This window comes from Oryzias melastigma, linkage group LG14 (genome assembly GCF_002922805.2).
Source record: "Oryzias melastigma strain HK-1 linkage group LG14, ASM292280v2, whole genome shotgun sequence".
In the NCBI taxonomy this organism is placed as follows: Eukaryota; Metazoa; Chordata; class Actinopteri; order Beloniformes; family Adrianichthyidae; genus Oryzias; species Oryzias melastigma.
Window position 1 is genome coordinate 13,747,530 of NC_050525.1, and position 15,198 is coordinate 13,762,727.

The window sequence follows — 15,198 nt, forward strand, 5'->3', positions numbered from 1 at the left end:
TGTCATACATATCATAAGGCCTATCAATCAAAATAATGATGCAATTCTTGCTCAGCTTTGTGATACACTTGCCAGAGACCCCAGAGACAAACCTGGGCTGCTGTAAGATTTTCATCCAGCCCAAACTTGAAACCTGAGTTGCTAAATCATTCCTCCTGCTGAGTTGCAGCTCAGCTTGGGGGAATCCAAGTGTCACTTGTCAGACAACAGACATCACAGCATACAGAACTCAAGACAGATACTCCCCCCGCCAAACCTTTCCTGAGTAAAGTACAATCACACATATGTATGAGGTAAAAACTGTCAAAAGAAATCTATATTTATTTTGAAATGTGTTTAAAGGCTACATGTGACTAAACAATGCTTTAATATTAACTTGTGAGAAATCAGTCCAAACGGTCCCCAAAGAGCAGAAAAACCAGCACGGATTAACATTTCAGGAGCAAAAATTAGCAAGATGTGCTGAACTTGAGGCTCTGAAATTCATTTATGTAAATGTGGAAAATGTTAAAAATCCATTTGCACATGATGTGTGGAGTGAGGCAGAATGCTGCTCTGAATGAATTACAAAGCAGCAAAGCCATGGAAGCCAGGTCAGAATCACTTGAAGGCAGAACTTCCCTTCTAATTTACCCAAAATAAAAAGCATGGCTGTTGCAGCAGATAGGTGCGCGAGCAAAATGGTTTCTGTGATATAGATGCACAACATCTTCCTCTGAGCTCCTCTGGATTTGTCACTAAAATAAGTCTGTGTGTACTGACAGAAGAAAAGTGAATGGATTAGGTTCAGTAGGTATTAAATGGGTCAACAGTATTTTATTATGAAACTTGAGTAAGGGTCTTATGAAAGTATCACCATCGTGTTCCACATTGAACATCACACTTTGTAAAACCCTGGTCTTAGATGTTTGCTCCAGTACTGAATAGAATAATAATAATAATAATATTAGCTTAAAGACCCCTTCGATGAAAAAAGTCTTTTGGCGTTTTAAAGGTGTTTTTGTCTCATTTTTCTGATGATGGAGGCCATGGATAAAGAAAGTTAGGATTAAAATTTAATTTCTGACTATTTATTTTATAAAATCATTGTGAATCAAGAGAGTTACGGCTGGATAGCTCCAGTATTGGTATTTAGTTAATAGTTGCATTAGCGATGTTAGCTCGGAGCTGTATGTGGCTGTAAGCTAGTGTGAGAGAGCGTACAGAAGGATGATGGGAAATGGGGGCAGGCAACGGAAATGGCCAACAATCTCAAGCACAACTTAGGAGAGAATTTCTAATGAACTAGAGCCGCTCTGCAGAAACTATGTCCCAGAAAACAACACAGTTTTGTTGGTTTTGGCTAAAAACTGCTTATGGTAATAATAATTAAAATAAAGCTGGGAATGCTTTTAGAATACTCAGTCCGTGGAGGTTCACATCATGTATGGTACTGCTAATACTCGTAAATACATAATGAGATTTCCCGTAATCAGAAGAATGTAAACTCTGGAGAAAAAAAGCCCCAAATTTGTTTTTTCAGAACTTATGTCAGTAAATGAAACTTCAGTCTCATTTTTTTCCAACAACAAAAAAACACTCATAAATAGAAAGGTTCACCGACACTTTACATTGAAGATTGGTTTACTTCCAGTGACAGTAGCGCTGCACATTTGGCTAGTTTTTAGTCTATAAACCTAAAATCCAACATTATTCAGCATGAGAATAGAAAACATTACATTATTGTGCACTATTCAATCTGGAAACACAGATGTAACAACAAAATGTGTGAATTTCTGATGACAATTATGTTTTTTTTATTTCTAAAACTATTTACAAATTCAAAAACATTGTAACGATTTGAATTTATTGCAATCTAAAGCTTCTTCTTTACTTGGAAAAAGAAACTAAACAATGCAAAAGACAACATGATGGGCCCTCATGTCCTTACACATGGTTATGCTTTCGCAAAATGTAACCAACTTTGAAAGGCTTGAAACGACAGGCAAATGCCCACATTCACATTCTATTCATTTATTTTAAATCTTGAACCAGAAATCAGTGTTTAACCAAGTGTTTTTTATTAATTTATTCAGTCTAAATGTATTTTAAAGTCTTTGAGAAAGCCTTGCTTTTGTATCACCATAACATTTTGGTGTCACCACTTTTAGCTGAAGTGCAGCAGTTTCCAACAGAATTAGGGAGATCATATTTTGAATCCAACTTGGATATCACAGCCTCGTCTGCCAGAAGAAACTCACAGCTGACGGACACTCATCCAACAGCAACTTCCTTTTCCTCAGATCTATTTACAGTCAGTTTGATAGATTCAGCTCCAGATTTTAAATAGACAAAAGATGGGTAAGATAAATCCATTGACATGTTTCTCAGGACTGAAAAGCCTAACTTGATCAAAATAATTAACAAAACAATAACTACAATTTGACTAATTACTTCACTTGTGAAACTTAAAGGCAGGGCATTATGTCTGGTTTCAAAGATGCCATAAATATTGGCAACAAGGGTGTCATTATGGTCTAATACTATAAATAAGGAACCAGATGGCAACCTTTCTATGTCAACATTATTTGACGCAGACAGCTCATGGCATCTCTCCAATGCTGCTTGTCATCACCAGCTAAATCGGTTTTGAACTCTTTTGTTCAGAGTTAATGTTAAAGAAAAACACACCCCAGCCACGTTTCTGACAACACAAAGCTTTTGATAAGCTGCTTCAGACTGGAGAGGCTGCACAAATTATTTTCAGGATGTCAGCACGTCTTGCATCGCATCTTAATCAAGAGTATTACGTTTGTTTATTATTTCTGTGAAGCCTCAGAAATCTCCCTGACAGCATCGATGTGACTGGTTTCCATCTGTAAGTTGAGCATTTCTGGTCGCCGGCAGAAATACCCCAGCAACCACTCTTCAGCTCATCGGATTACAAATATGTCTTTTTCTGTCTCCAGGACCTGAAATTGTGGGCAGACAGGCACTATGGCTCCACAGGCGGATGGGATACATCTAAGCATCTGCTTCTAATATATGTGATTTGGCACGTTCAGCCTGGTGTTTTCTTTATTCTGTCAGTTTCTCCAAGCATATATGGAGGCTGTTTATAGCCAAAGTACAAAAGGAACAGCTGGAGGCCAAAATCCACAGACACCTATAAGTCTGTGTTAAGAATATAGATTATAGTGAGGTTGGGCGGAACATACCTCTGGTTTGTTGCGAGAGAAGATCGTCCATTTGAGATCAGATGTCTCGGTTTTAGTGTTCATCAGAACCTCTGTGGGGAAAGATAAAATAATGAGTCACAACTGAGAAGTACAAAATAAATGTAAATTTTAAACATTTTCTATTAAGAAATACATTTTTTTATTTGATACGACAGAGTAAATGTATTTTCAAGTCCTCTCTGCCGGTTGTGAGGCATGGCTCCTGGTGGGATTAGGGTACAAGATGGAGTTTCATCCATCAATAGTTTTTAGTTGTTGAAGAGACAAGCTTCCAGCTCACCAGAAACCTGAGCAGTTAAGTGACCCAGGAATTTTTAAAAAATCCAGTTCTAGAGGAACGTATTGGTTTAAATCAGTGTCTACTTTTAATTTTTTTTTTTACGAATTTGGCGTATAATTAGACTGACATGATAACACTTCTGTCAGACAGGCTTTAGAACTCAACATGCTCTCAAAAAAGTAAATAAAAAAGATTTAAGATGGAGGGAGAACACCTTTATGAAAACAGATGGTCAAAAGAGGTGGGGGTTCAACTTCTGTATATCATTCAAGTTAATAAGGTGACCTGGTTGAAAAGTTAAGAGATTGTCCAACCACCCACACTGACCGAAGCTACCTCTGTACTGAAAAACAATCAGAATCTTTGATTTATTTCCTCTCTGCACTGACTTTCACCAGCTAATTAAAGCAACAAAAATGAAAAGGTTTTCAGATAACCCATATACTAAAGATTAAAACATGCTAAAGCATTCTACTTAAAAATGTTTTTAGTCCATAAATATGCTCTTTCAGTCATAAACGACCTAATGCTTCCCTTTAAATCATACTAAAGTTCTGCTTTACTGCATTTGTTTGAGTTGAGTTATTTCCACAAACTAAATCAAACAAGAACAGCAAACATAATCTCGTTTCAGCTTTTCTAGTGTAAAAATGCCCCGCTTTACTGAGCTATGTAAAGACATTGCTTTGGACCCTGGGTTACGGATGTGAACATTTATCTTAGAAATGATAGATTGATCAATAATAAAAAGAATCATTAGATGCAGCCTGCAGTAAAGAAAAATACTCTCGACCAATGTATTTCTCAAGGCACATCCGCTAGACTGATGGCTTCCAGTGTCACTGTGATTAATGATGCTAAAAAACCCTCAAACATTTTAGCTTGAAATGAAAACCTAAACCATTTACAAAGTTACTTTTATTTCCCTTCAATAGACAGTTCATGGGATTCAATTTGTTTTACACAACAGACTGAACAAGAGCATTTCCATGGAAGAAAAACAGCTCTAATCATGGCCACCTTGAATTACTTTCACTTTTACCACAATTCTCTACATAAACATTGGTATTATTTAAAAATAACACAAGAATGTTGTCAGCCTATTGATCTAGCCTGAGTTAAGTTAATCAAACACATCAAGCTCTTAAAACTAATCAAATCTCATTCCTGTAAAAAAGAAAACAGATCCACAAAGGATATAAAATATGTTCCTTAAAGATGTGAGACATAAAAGATGCAAAAAAGTTGGCATCGAATTCTATCTAGTAAACACCAAAACATTTAGTTAAAAAACAATTATACAATAACTCCTGCTCCAGATGTAGTCTATTCTAATAAATGTAATACTTGAAAGTAAATTTGATTTCTAGTGTATTCAGACTGGATACATTTGGTTCTCTTACAGCAAACCAGAGTTTGTTTCCCCGATAATCCAGAGCTAATTTTTAGACTGAATACATCCAAATGGACCAAGAACCGCTCTCTGGCCCATCTTTCAAGGTGGTCTTCAATTTTTTTTTTTTTTTTATTGACTCAACCAAGCAGCTGAGCTCCAGTTGGTCTGAGTTTCCTCAGGCTGAATGGACTCTGTGCTCGGAGTAGAACGACTGGACCAAAATGTACCAAAGTAGCAGAAAAAAGCGTTGTACCCGACATTGATACAGACCTTCAGAATTGGTCGACGGAATATAAAGTTTGAATAACTGAACTATCCCGACAAGGAGCCAAATCCAAAGAATTGCATGGTTGTGTCAACATGAACCTTGCCGATTTCATTCAGTGTTGATCCCTCTGATTAGTATGGTTTTCTTTCAAGTCAGTAACATTGCCTTGCATTGAAAAGGTGCATCCGATGCATATGCACTAATTGGCTACCACAGCCAAGAGAAACGGAAAAGCAGTTAACAGAAAGAACAGTGTGATGGGTGAAGGGTTGTTACCCAAGAACATTTTCTGAAGTGTTGTTGAACAGATATGCCCACTAACCACATAAGTAACACTTTATACAGACCTTTCTACCATATCTTGTTGACAGCAATTATAAAAATAAAAACAAATAGCTGACAAATTTGTTCATGTAAAGGAAACTGATTGATGAGCTAGAGTTGGACACCCAAATGAGAAGGCCTTATACCAACAGAGAAAAAAAAAAGATATTGTCCTATCAAAAATGTTTTTAATCCACCATAAACTACAATTCCCAGAGTCCCATCCCTCTACATCTGGTATCATTAAAAAGCTCAATGTGTTCTCTATTGATACCAACATGAGTTCATTCCGTTATATGCAGTGGTTTGGAAATGTTCAGGTTAGAAATGTCTTCAACATATTTGCATTGGTGGTAGTCAGGAGATGATAAGCCTTCTGCTCTGGTGCGTCACACATACACTTATTTTTAACTGCTGAAAAAATACACAATTTGTTGTTCTTACAGATACATCTTTATTACACAAAATGGTACTATTTTATTCCGTGCTATGTTACAACTATAATGTGTATTGTGGAGTTTTAAGCATTATTTATTTTTCCTGAGAAAGCGTTTTAACACTAATTGGCATTACTCACTTTGTCATTTAATTAAAAGCACATTAGTGCTGCGGGAAGTATAAAGTTAGTTCATCTCAACCATTCTACCTGCATCATTATTGATAATGACTAAATAAGACTGCTTAGTGTTGTAATAAATATACACAAAATGTAATTTATGTTGATTAAAAATATGTACAAACAAATATAAATAAATACAGACACATATGCACTCCATGTCTGTTTATACTTAGGCAGCAGCAGAGCAACACATTTGCATGAAAGCTAACAAATTGCAGATGATTTTTGGGGAAAAAAGGGAAAATTATGTAAGCTATCAATACCTAAAGTTCTTATATTTTTCTGGTGAATGTGTTTTGTGGCTCACGTTTTTTTCCTTCATTTTAAATTTCATGCATTTTTCCACAAGCAACACAACAACAAAATTAATCCCCTTGACCCCTCCGTTGCTGCCACATGGCTGAATTACTGCATTCCACCTCCGTGACATTTTCCTGTTTCCATTGTCTGGGTGAGCGTTTCAAGCACACTGCATATGAAAGTAATGCCAAAGAGCCACTAATCATCAGGGTTGCATATGTAGCTGGTCTGTCATTGCATCCCTCGGAGGGATAAAAGGTACATGTGCTGCGACTCTAATCACTGACTTCTCTCTCCGTATTACCTGCTTCTTTCATTTAACTCTCTCTGTGGGTTTCTCCTAAAAACACCAACATGCAAGCCTCTAAGCCTCTTCCACTTCAAAACCACAGAAGCTCACCTGTTTTTACAGAACCAAAAGAAAAGGAAATTGTGCCGAGAGCAGAAAAAAGAAGAGGAAAGTGGGTGAGGAGGATAAATGGGTTACAAAGTTCCACCCGGTGCTTTCCCAGAATCCGGTCTACACCAAGCTCACTAAAGCATCATATAAAACAACACTTTCGGCATTCGTGTTTTCGATGAACCTTGCATCTGTATTCATAAGCTGATTAAGGTGTGGAGCAGAAACAGTCCCCCCCAGGTGCAGTAATCACTGTTTATAACTGCTCTATCATTACGCTTTATGAGACAGGATGAATGTTTCTATGAGATGGTGAGTGCTTGTATTATATGCTTGCATGGCGTTGCTTTTCAGTCGTAGCAAGAGGAAGCTAGTTTTTCCCCTTACATTCTTTTAGCAGCGGCGGCCACCCACTGCCGGAAAACTGCTCGCCGTGCTAGAAAATGTTGGAACAATGAAAATGTGTCATCTGGCTGTATTTAACACCCAAAACAAACGATTGTACAGTAATTACAAGACAACTGTCTATGCTAGGAGACACTACAGAAGTCTAAACCCAAACCGGGCCTGGCGAGGCAGCTGCGTCTCAGCCGTGAAAATACAATTACGGAAAACTATTGCAGATGGGCAAGAGCCAATATTTCTCAAGAAAAGAAAATAAGAGACTGGTGTGGAGTTGGTGGGTTGAGATTGGGGCAAAAAAGGGAACAATTTGCATTTCAATTTTAAACAATGTTGATAAAAAAAAAAGCAAAAAAATATGCAGCACTTTTTTTGGGAGGAGAAAGACAGCAAGAAGAGGTAATACGCTAAAGCTGCTGTAGAAATAAATATGAAACCCACTTCTATGCCATCAGAAAAGTGTGCACACTAAAATTTAGGTCATTGGGTTTTAAACAACTGACCTTCCATTTGAGAATGGCAACCATTTGATGAGAAGCCTTTTTTCTTAATAACAATGTCTATTCTTGACTTGTATGTTAATTTCCTCTTGGCGTGCCCTCCTCAGCAGTGTGATAGGGAAATTATAGGCCTACGAACGTTTGGCCTGCTTCATCTACAATTAGGCCTTATTTTAATTAAAGAAAAAGGGTGCCAATTACCCTTTTACACCAACAGAAACTGAGACTGAGGGGGAAGAACAGGGTTAATGAGAAAAAGAAATGCAAGATGGGTGAAAAGAGAAAGGATTTGCGGGTTGTGAATAATACATTTATGAGATCCTAAATGGGCTTATCTGTACATTTTACAGAAAACACCTATACTAACTGATGTACCCTCTCTGTCACACTTCATTACATTTATTTTCAAAACAAGTAGTTTCCTTTCATCTGGCCTACTTACCTCAGTGTGTAATATATGGAACTGGTAAGTAATTACTGCAAGACAGGAAAAGGTAAACCCATCTATTTTCATGATCAATACAAGAGCTACAAATCCAATAGCTAATAATCTACTAAACCACAATATATCAGTTGGTGTAACGGATATTTCATTCTTACGATGGTACTTCAAGGTAGAACTGAGACAGATAAGATCATTTACTTATCTGCAATGAATATTGCTCTTGAACTGTTATCAATTCTACCCATTTTTGGATGTATCGGCGGTATAGTAGAAGAAAAAGTGGAAATCAATCTGCAGAGAAGCAGGGAAGAATGCAAAGTAGCAAACACTACTTATCAGCATGCACACTCCCTCAGCTCCAATCCCCTGGAGATTTACCTGCTGTGTTCACACATGGACGCGTTGGATGTTGCCTGTACTTTGCACTACAAAGGTGGATGGGTCAATTCTGATTAGACATCCAAGTTCTGTCAGGAATATCTTCCTGGGTATGTTTACACAAATCTCTGCTTTAGATGCTACCTTAAGGTTTGCTTTGAATTGTTTGTCGGGTTTGTTCTTCCATTTGAGACAGAAATTCATGATCATTGACGGATACCAACAATGTGGACATCATTTAGCAATGTGCCTGAACCAGACATGTATCCTTAAGAAGCGTACATAGTTTGTGTTCTATAGGTTCAAAACAAACCCCCCTAATAATTTTAGGTGAAACAAATTGTTTCCATCTGCTTTCTCATCAGGAATTAGAGTGAGTATAATGTTTTCCAGGACCTTACCTAATACTTGATGGTTGGATACCAATCCAGCTTAACTTCTCAACATGTCTGATGAGAGTTTATAAAATCTCAGCCCACCATTGTAAAAAGAATTGTGGGGAAAATGCTAAAATAAAATAAAGAGAGTGAACAGTTTTCGCCTTTGATTGGATTCAACAAAAGTATTCAAAGTTGTTGTGTAATATTGCAAAAGTGATCCTCTACTTCTTTAAATGATGCTTCTATGCACATTAAACCATGAAAAACAATTTATATTTACCAATCTAACAATAAAGTGTACAAAATGGTAATCAGCAAAAAAAAAAAGAAAACAGTAATAGGTATTTGTAATAAATGGCAGTTAGCAGTAGCTTTTCCTTCTGCAACGATTACTATTTAGCAAGTAAGCAGCATTTCCCATTCCGTCTTAAATTAGATGCCTTAGTCCGTTATGCAATTTCCTGCTTTCTTAGTAATGTCTTCATTACAGTTGCTTTGTGGACTATAAAAAAATTAACAATCATCTCAGAAAGTTGGTGGTCGGAATTTAATGTCAACTGCTTACACACTAAATGTTTCCCGGGCGAGACGCATTACTGGACAAGACGGATATTATGCAAGCGCATAATAAATAAGGGAGACAAATAGCATTTAAGTTAATAGGGAAATGCAGTACAAACTAAGTGTATTTTTGTATAAATGCTGCAAATGGTCAACAGGATTAGGAAAGCAGTCAATAAAAACAGCCCACTTCAACACACGTTCTTCTACTACTGCCATGTCTAGAAGTCTAAAACAAGACACAGTGAAGAAATGAGTATTAAAATAACACATTAGTGTGGATATAGGCTTGTTAGCAAAATCAGGGAGTTTAAAGTATGATTAAAAACCACTTGAGACAGAGACCTACGCACAGGCAGAACAACTGTGATAGATCTCAAATAAGTCTGTGAGGTCATAAGAGACGGTCGATTCATCGACAGCCTTAGGTCAGCTCATCAGAGGAAACTGCCACTGATTGGTATTTTGTAACTTTTGAACTATTTGGTGCTTTACTGTACGAGACAACGTCAGCATAATAATTATGTTCTAATTTTATTGCTGTTGTTTCAGTCAGCCTTTTCTGGCCAGCCCTTGGGAGTACTCATAAAATAGTGTAATCAAACTGGAAGAGAAACTCAGCTTGCACTGTTGCATAATATAAGTCAAGTTAAAATAGTTCGTACATGCTGAAATAGACTAAATCACTAGTCAAGACAAAACAACATGAATCTAGTTTTTAGAGTGAAATGTAATTTGATTATCTGAGACTCGAAGTGATTGTATTCAAAGTGCTTGAATTATCAACTGCATAAATTATGCTAATTTCCAAAAATCCTCAATTTGGTTGCATGTGGGCTGGGTATTGTCATACGCATTAGCACAACACATTGCAAAAGAAGGGATTTTAAATCTTCAAAGTTTTTGCTCATAGTAACAAGAGCACAGAAACATAAAAGTTGGACTTGCAAACTAAAAGTGTGCATGAAAACTCTGTTTGTATGTCCTTAACAAAAGTTATGTCTAGGGAGATTAGACACCAGCTTCCTGTAGTTCCTGTCCCCTTCCTGTCTCATAGTCAGGAGAGGGCAGGCTGCTGAGACATGCATCTTTCACATGCACAGCAGCCAGGCAGGACACACTTTTACAGTCTGTATGTCAAAAGCTCTCTGTGGAATGTGTGGACAACCCAGCAAGAATGAGCCATGGAGAAGAAACATGAAAGGAAAGATCTGTAGAAAAGGTGTAAATGTTTGACGCGGTTTTTTTCCTCCTTGTCTGTAGGGACGCATATCAAAGTGTTGTGGTTAGCGCCTTTCCCAGGACAGGATGTGACCTAGTTAAGAAGGAGGTTTCATGCTGCATAGAAGCCAAAGAAACTACCAGACTGGATCAAGAGCGATGTGAATTAAACTGACTCAAAGCGCAAAGGATTAAGATCAGGTCTGTGATGCTTGACCTTTGAATGTTAAGTCTTGAAATTTCACGGTCATCTGAGATTCATTCAGCAGAATCATTATGTCAATCATTTCCAAGTGAAGACGTGTTTTCCCCAGTTGGCCTCTGAGGTCACAGGGAATCTTGCATGGAAGATCAAATGACTCTTCCTTTGAAGTTAATAACACCATCAGCGCTAAACTGTTTGTATTACTAGTCAATTTTCAAGCGTGTAGTGACACTGTCAGTGAGATATTGCTTCACAAACCGGATTTGAAATTAGATGAATGCACTCAGGTTGCTTATTTTTCTGGATAGACTGAAGGAAGAAAAGGAGGGAAGGAGCAACCCCTTTAAACTGATCTACCTCAAACCAAAGGAATAAACTGAAGTCCTCTTCACCTTTAAAGGTGAAGATTTACTCTTTTTGGAATGTCATGATTTTCCTTAGGATTTTCATTTAAATACAATTTGATTAAAACCATACAATGCATTAAAAGTTTTTTTTTCTCTATCCAAAATGTATCAGGAGCATTACATTTTCAGTGTAAAAAAAATGTGTTTTATTTTTAGTTTCACATAAAAACGCAGAAAATTGCAAAGACAACAATTTCTAACAATTTATTTTGCTTTTGCACACAGCCCTCTGAGGAGCCAACAAAAGACTAAAGTGGACTAAAAATCACGCAGTTCTAAACATTGCCCACATGGGGGTAAAATTGCCTGACCACAGTGGTGAAAAAAGCATAAGGAAAAACCAGCTGGTTCAGCTAATCCTTTGATTATCACAGTATAACTACATTTATAGCAAGAAAGACTGTAGTGGTCTACAGCACAAGTGTAAACTGAAGTAGGTGTTCCAAGTAATACTTCACACGTTGAAGAATTTTACTTTTAAAAGGAATAACTTCTCCTTTTAAGCCTAACCTCAACACTTAACTCCAGCGTTTTTTGCAGAAATTGATAAATTGGGAAACGTTTCTCTAAAAGGCTTATTTTAGTTAACAAGCTAGAAGACTCTGAGCTTATTAAAACACACACCAAATATCTGATCAGTAACTCATTTATTGAGTTATTTGATTTTTCAAGTGACTTGTGGAAAGTTATTAAACAGAAATTCAATAATAAAAGTCATCTGTTAATGAGGGGTCAGACTCACACTGGTAGATTCTTCCCTGATAAGTCAATACTTGGTAGCATGTTTCCACGTTTTGCTGATACATTTTGCAGTTTAACATCCGCACACATAAAAATAAAAACACTGGAGGTAGCAGTCATGTTACCACGGTAGCATTGCATATCCAAAATATCTCTTTTTTGCAAATGTAATAGTTCTCATTTTGGCAAAGCTAATGCGATGGGCATTGGTTACAAAATACAAACACAAGGAGGTTTTAAAAGTTGCCTCATCACATGCAGTACATAGTTCTCCCAAATAGACTGAATAATGCACCAGTATGTAGACAAGTGTTTTCTAATAATTGCAATGAATACTCCATTTTAATCCAGTTGTCCAATTTTTGCGGGCATGTAAATGTCCCAAATGACACGTGTTCATTCCTGCATCTCAAATCATTTTTCTTCCCCATTTTGTCAAGATCTTTTGATATGGTATTTAACATCTAAATAAGCAGCTTTAGAGAATTTGGGTAAAATTTTGAAGATGAACCAGCTAATGCCAGTCCCTCCAGGAATTTCTGATGTTGTGATCACAACTACTGATGCAAATTCAGGCAAACTCCACGAATTGTTGCACAACCTGTAACTTTACATTTTCACTGCAACTTTGACCAATTACCCGTAAAAACACTCACGGGTCACAACGTTGCTTCGTGACCGTTTCCAGTGTGACTCCTTCCTTGGAGCATTGTTTTTTTCCCCTTTTTAAACTTTCTTTGGCCCTCTCTCTTTTTTTCCTCTGTGTGAGTGGTCAACATCGTTGTGCCATAGACGTATACATTTTAATTCAAATAATTTAACATAGTGTGGAGGACATGTAAATCTTTTTTTAATGATTGTTTTTAAGTTTTTAACTTTTCCCTGTCATTTTTCTCTAAAGTATGTTTAAATTAATACTCAAATATTTGGGTTTTTGTGAGCAGGTAGGACCAAAACTTCATTTTGGAGTGACATAGTTCTATTTATGAGAGTACAGCCCTGTGCATGGTGATAAGTGTCGTATTTTCCTAGAGCACATGTCACAACAAAAATTGTTAGAATATGAGAATGTGAGGTTTATTCACAATTTTTGAGGTGTCTTTAAAAAATATATATTTATTAAACATTGCAATTTCTGTTGCAGCCTTTCACAAAAGCTGCCGCAACATTAGGCTTTTTAGGTCGCAATAATAATAAATAACTGTCACGAAATCCTGGAGGGTCTGTAATGCTGCCAAGACTGTTCCTAAGGTTTGCTGTGTTAAAACTGCAGAAGTTTAGTTGCAGAGGAAGTGAGCAATTACAGGAGCTATACAAAACCCAATGCATTAATGACACCCTCATTTTCTTCCAACAGGCCTCTAGTGAGTAAGTTATATTGAACCCAAGGGAGGTGTATAAGTAGTAAGATGGTGAAGAAACCTACTTTCTTTTAAAATCTGATTTAGTTGTGTAGCCCCCCACCCCCACCCCATAATTTGGTTAAATGACAGAAATTAATCAATTAAAATTTATTTTTACTTTTTTAGACATTATTATTGACCAATTTAAAACAAAAAAAACACTTTCCCGTTGCATTTAAAATCAGAGGATGGCAATAAGTGCAGTGTTTCAGACACAGGCACTACCACATTAGTGCAAATGAATGCTTTACTCTGTACTTCATTGAAAAGAAATCTTTGCTCAAATAAAACTACATTTTTCACCTCTCTACAGCTACCTTGATCATAATTTGTCATTTTTCCAAATCCTACATTCAATAATATCTGCTTTTGGCTTGGTTTGCTGTTTGATTACAAGATACAGTCAACATTTTTTTGCCGAAAAAAACTTTTTTTATTGAAAAACTTATTGAAAAGCTTCTCAGGGGCATCTTTTTTCAATTTTTTTGCACAAAAATGTGTGATCTGCAAATACTTAAAAACACTGTTATTTAATAATTCATGTTACCATGTCATTACTATAGAGTTCAAAATTATTAACAGAAAAAATTACCAGGTAGAGATATAGTGGGAAACTAGATGATAACACTTTGGATCTGAAATGCAGTAAGGTGCACATAAAATGCCTCTCTATCAAGTAGAGAACACAGAATTATACTAAAGCTGATTACAATCCACACCTGAGCATTCATACCATTTTTTCTCATAGCTTCCAAAGAAAGGTGGTATGCACTGTAGCGAGGCTATTCAGGCACTTTGACATAAAAATTGCCAGGTAACTAAAATGTACTTTTCATTATGGACTGTCCTGCAGTCTATAAAGCTGTTTGGTTGGCTTACATTGTGAATTTACATTCAATAATTTTATAGTTATTGATATGAGACAAATAATTGATGCCAAAGTATTGAAGAATTTCACTCAAACACATTTACAGAGTCAGCAGAACTGACCATTCCACCCAATGTTCAAATAATCATGTTCTGGCCCACTTCTAGCTTCCCTCTTCCTTAATCATGCCCGAGTACCTAACCAAGCGGTCACATCAGCCAAACAAATTGGGCTTTGGGGTCTTAGTTACTAAGTCACAGTTCAGATTGCCTTGTGTAAGCCCATCCTAATTTAGACCCTGAAACATCTATGTAAAACACCGATTATCTAGCTTCATGCATGTATGCATATGTGATACATTAGTTTTGTACTGTATATATAAAATATTTAATTTTCTAAATAAAAGTATTTTAGGGGATGCATCTTCTCTAGGACAAAGGGGACAGTGGTGTGTGACAAATATGATGGTGTCATTTGTACTGGAAATGGTGATACCTTTTACAAACAATGACAAAGTTATGGGGTTTGTCTTTTTTGTTTGTTTTTTAAAGTAGCATTAAGTGATTAAACTGTGATTTGGGTTTGAAGAATGTAAAATTCCCGTTTGAATGTCAGATGAAAAGGCACCATGTTCAAGAGATTTCAAATCACAGATACAACTGAGTTAGTACATTTGATGCAAAGCCCAAATATTAATTTAAACAATATTATTACTCACAACTAAAAGTAATCAATACACTGTTTAAACGTATAAACCCTGAAAGTAATCCAATTTATCAAAAGGCTTAAAGGCAAATATAAAGCATAAAGGTGAAAGCAATGTAGGAAAGTGCAGGTTTTGTGCCCGTTTTCAAACACTTTTTCAGTCTTTGAAGGAGGATA

At 36.5% G+C, this 15,198-nt stretch overlaps 1 protein-coding gene across 1 annotated transcript in view; it reads right to left on the reverse strand.

Annotated features, from left to right (window-relative positions):
- ephb4a (eph receptor B4a) overlaps positions 1 to 15,198 on the reverse strand; it is a 55,188-nt gene that overhangs the window by 17,948 nt on the left and 22,042 nt on the right. The window contains exon 2 of the mRNA XM_024266211.2: positions 3,198 to 3,268. Coding sequence (XP_024121979.1) covers positions 3,198 to 3,268 — 71 coding nt within the window. The remainder of the gene's footprint in view (positions 1 to 3,197; positions 3,269 to 15,198) is intronic.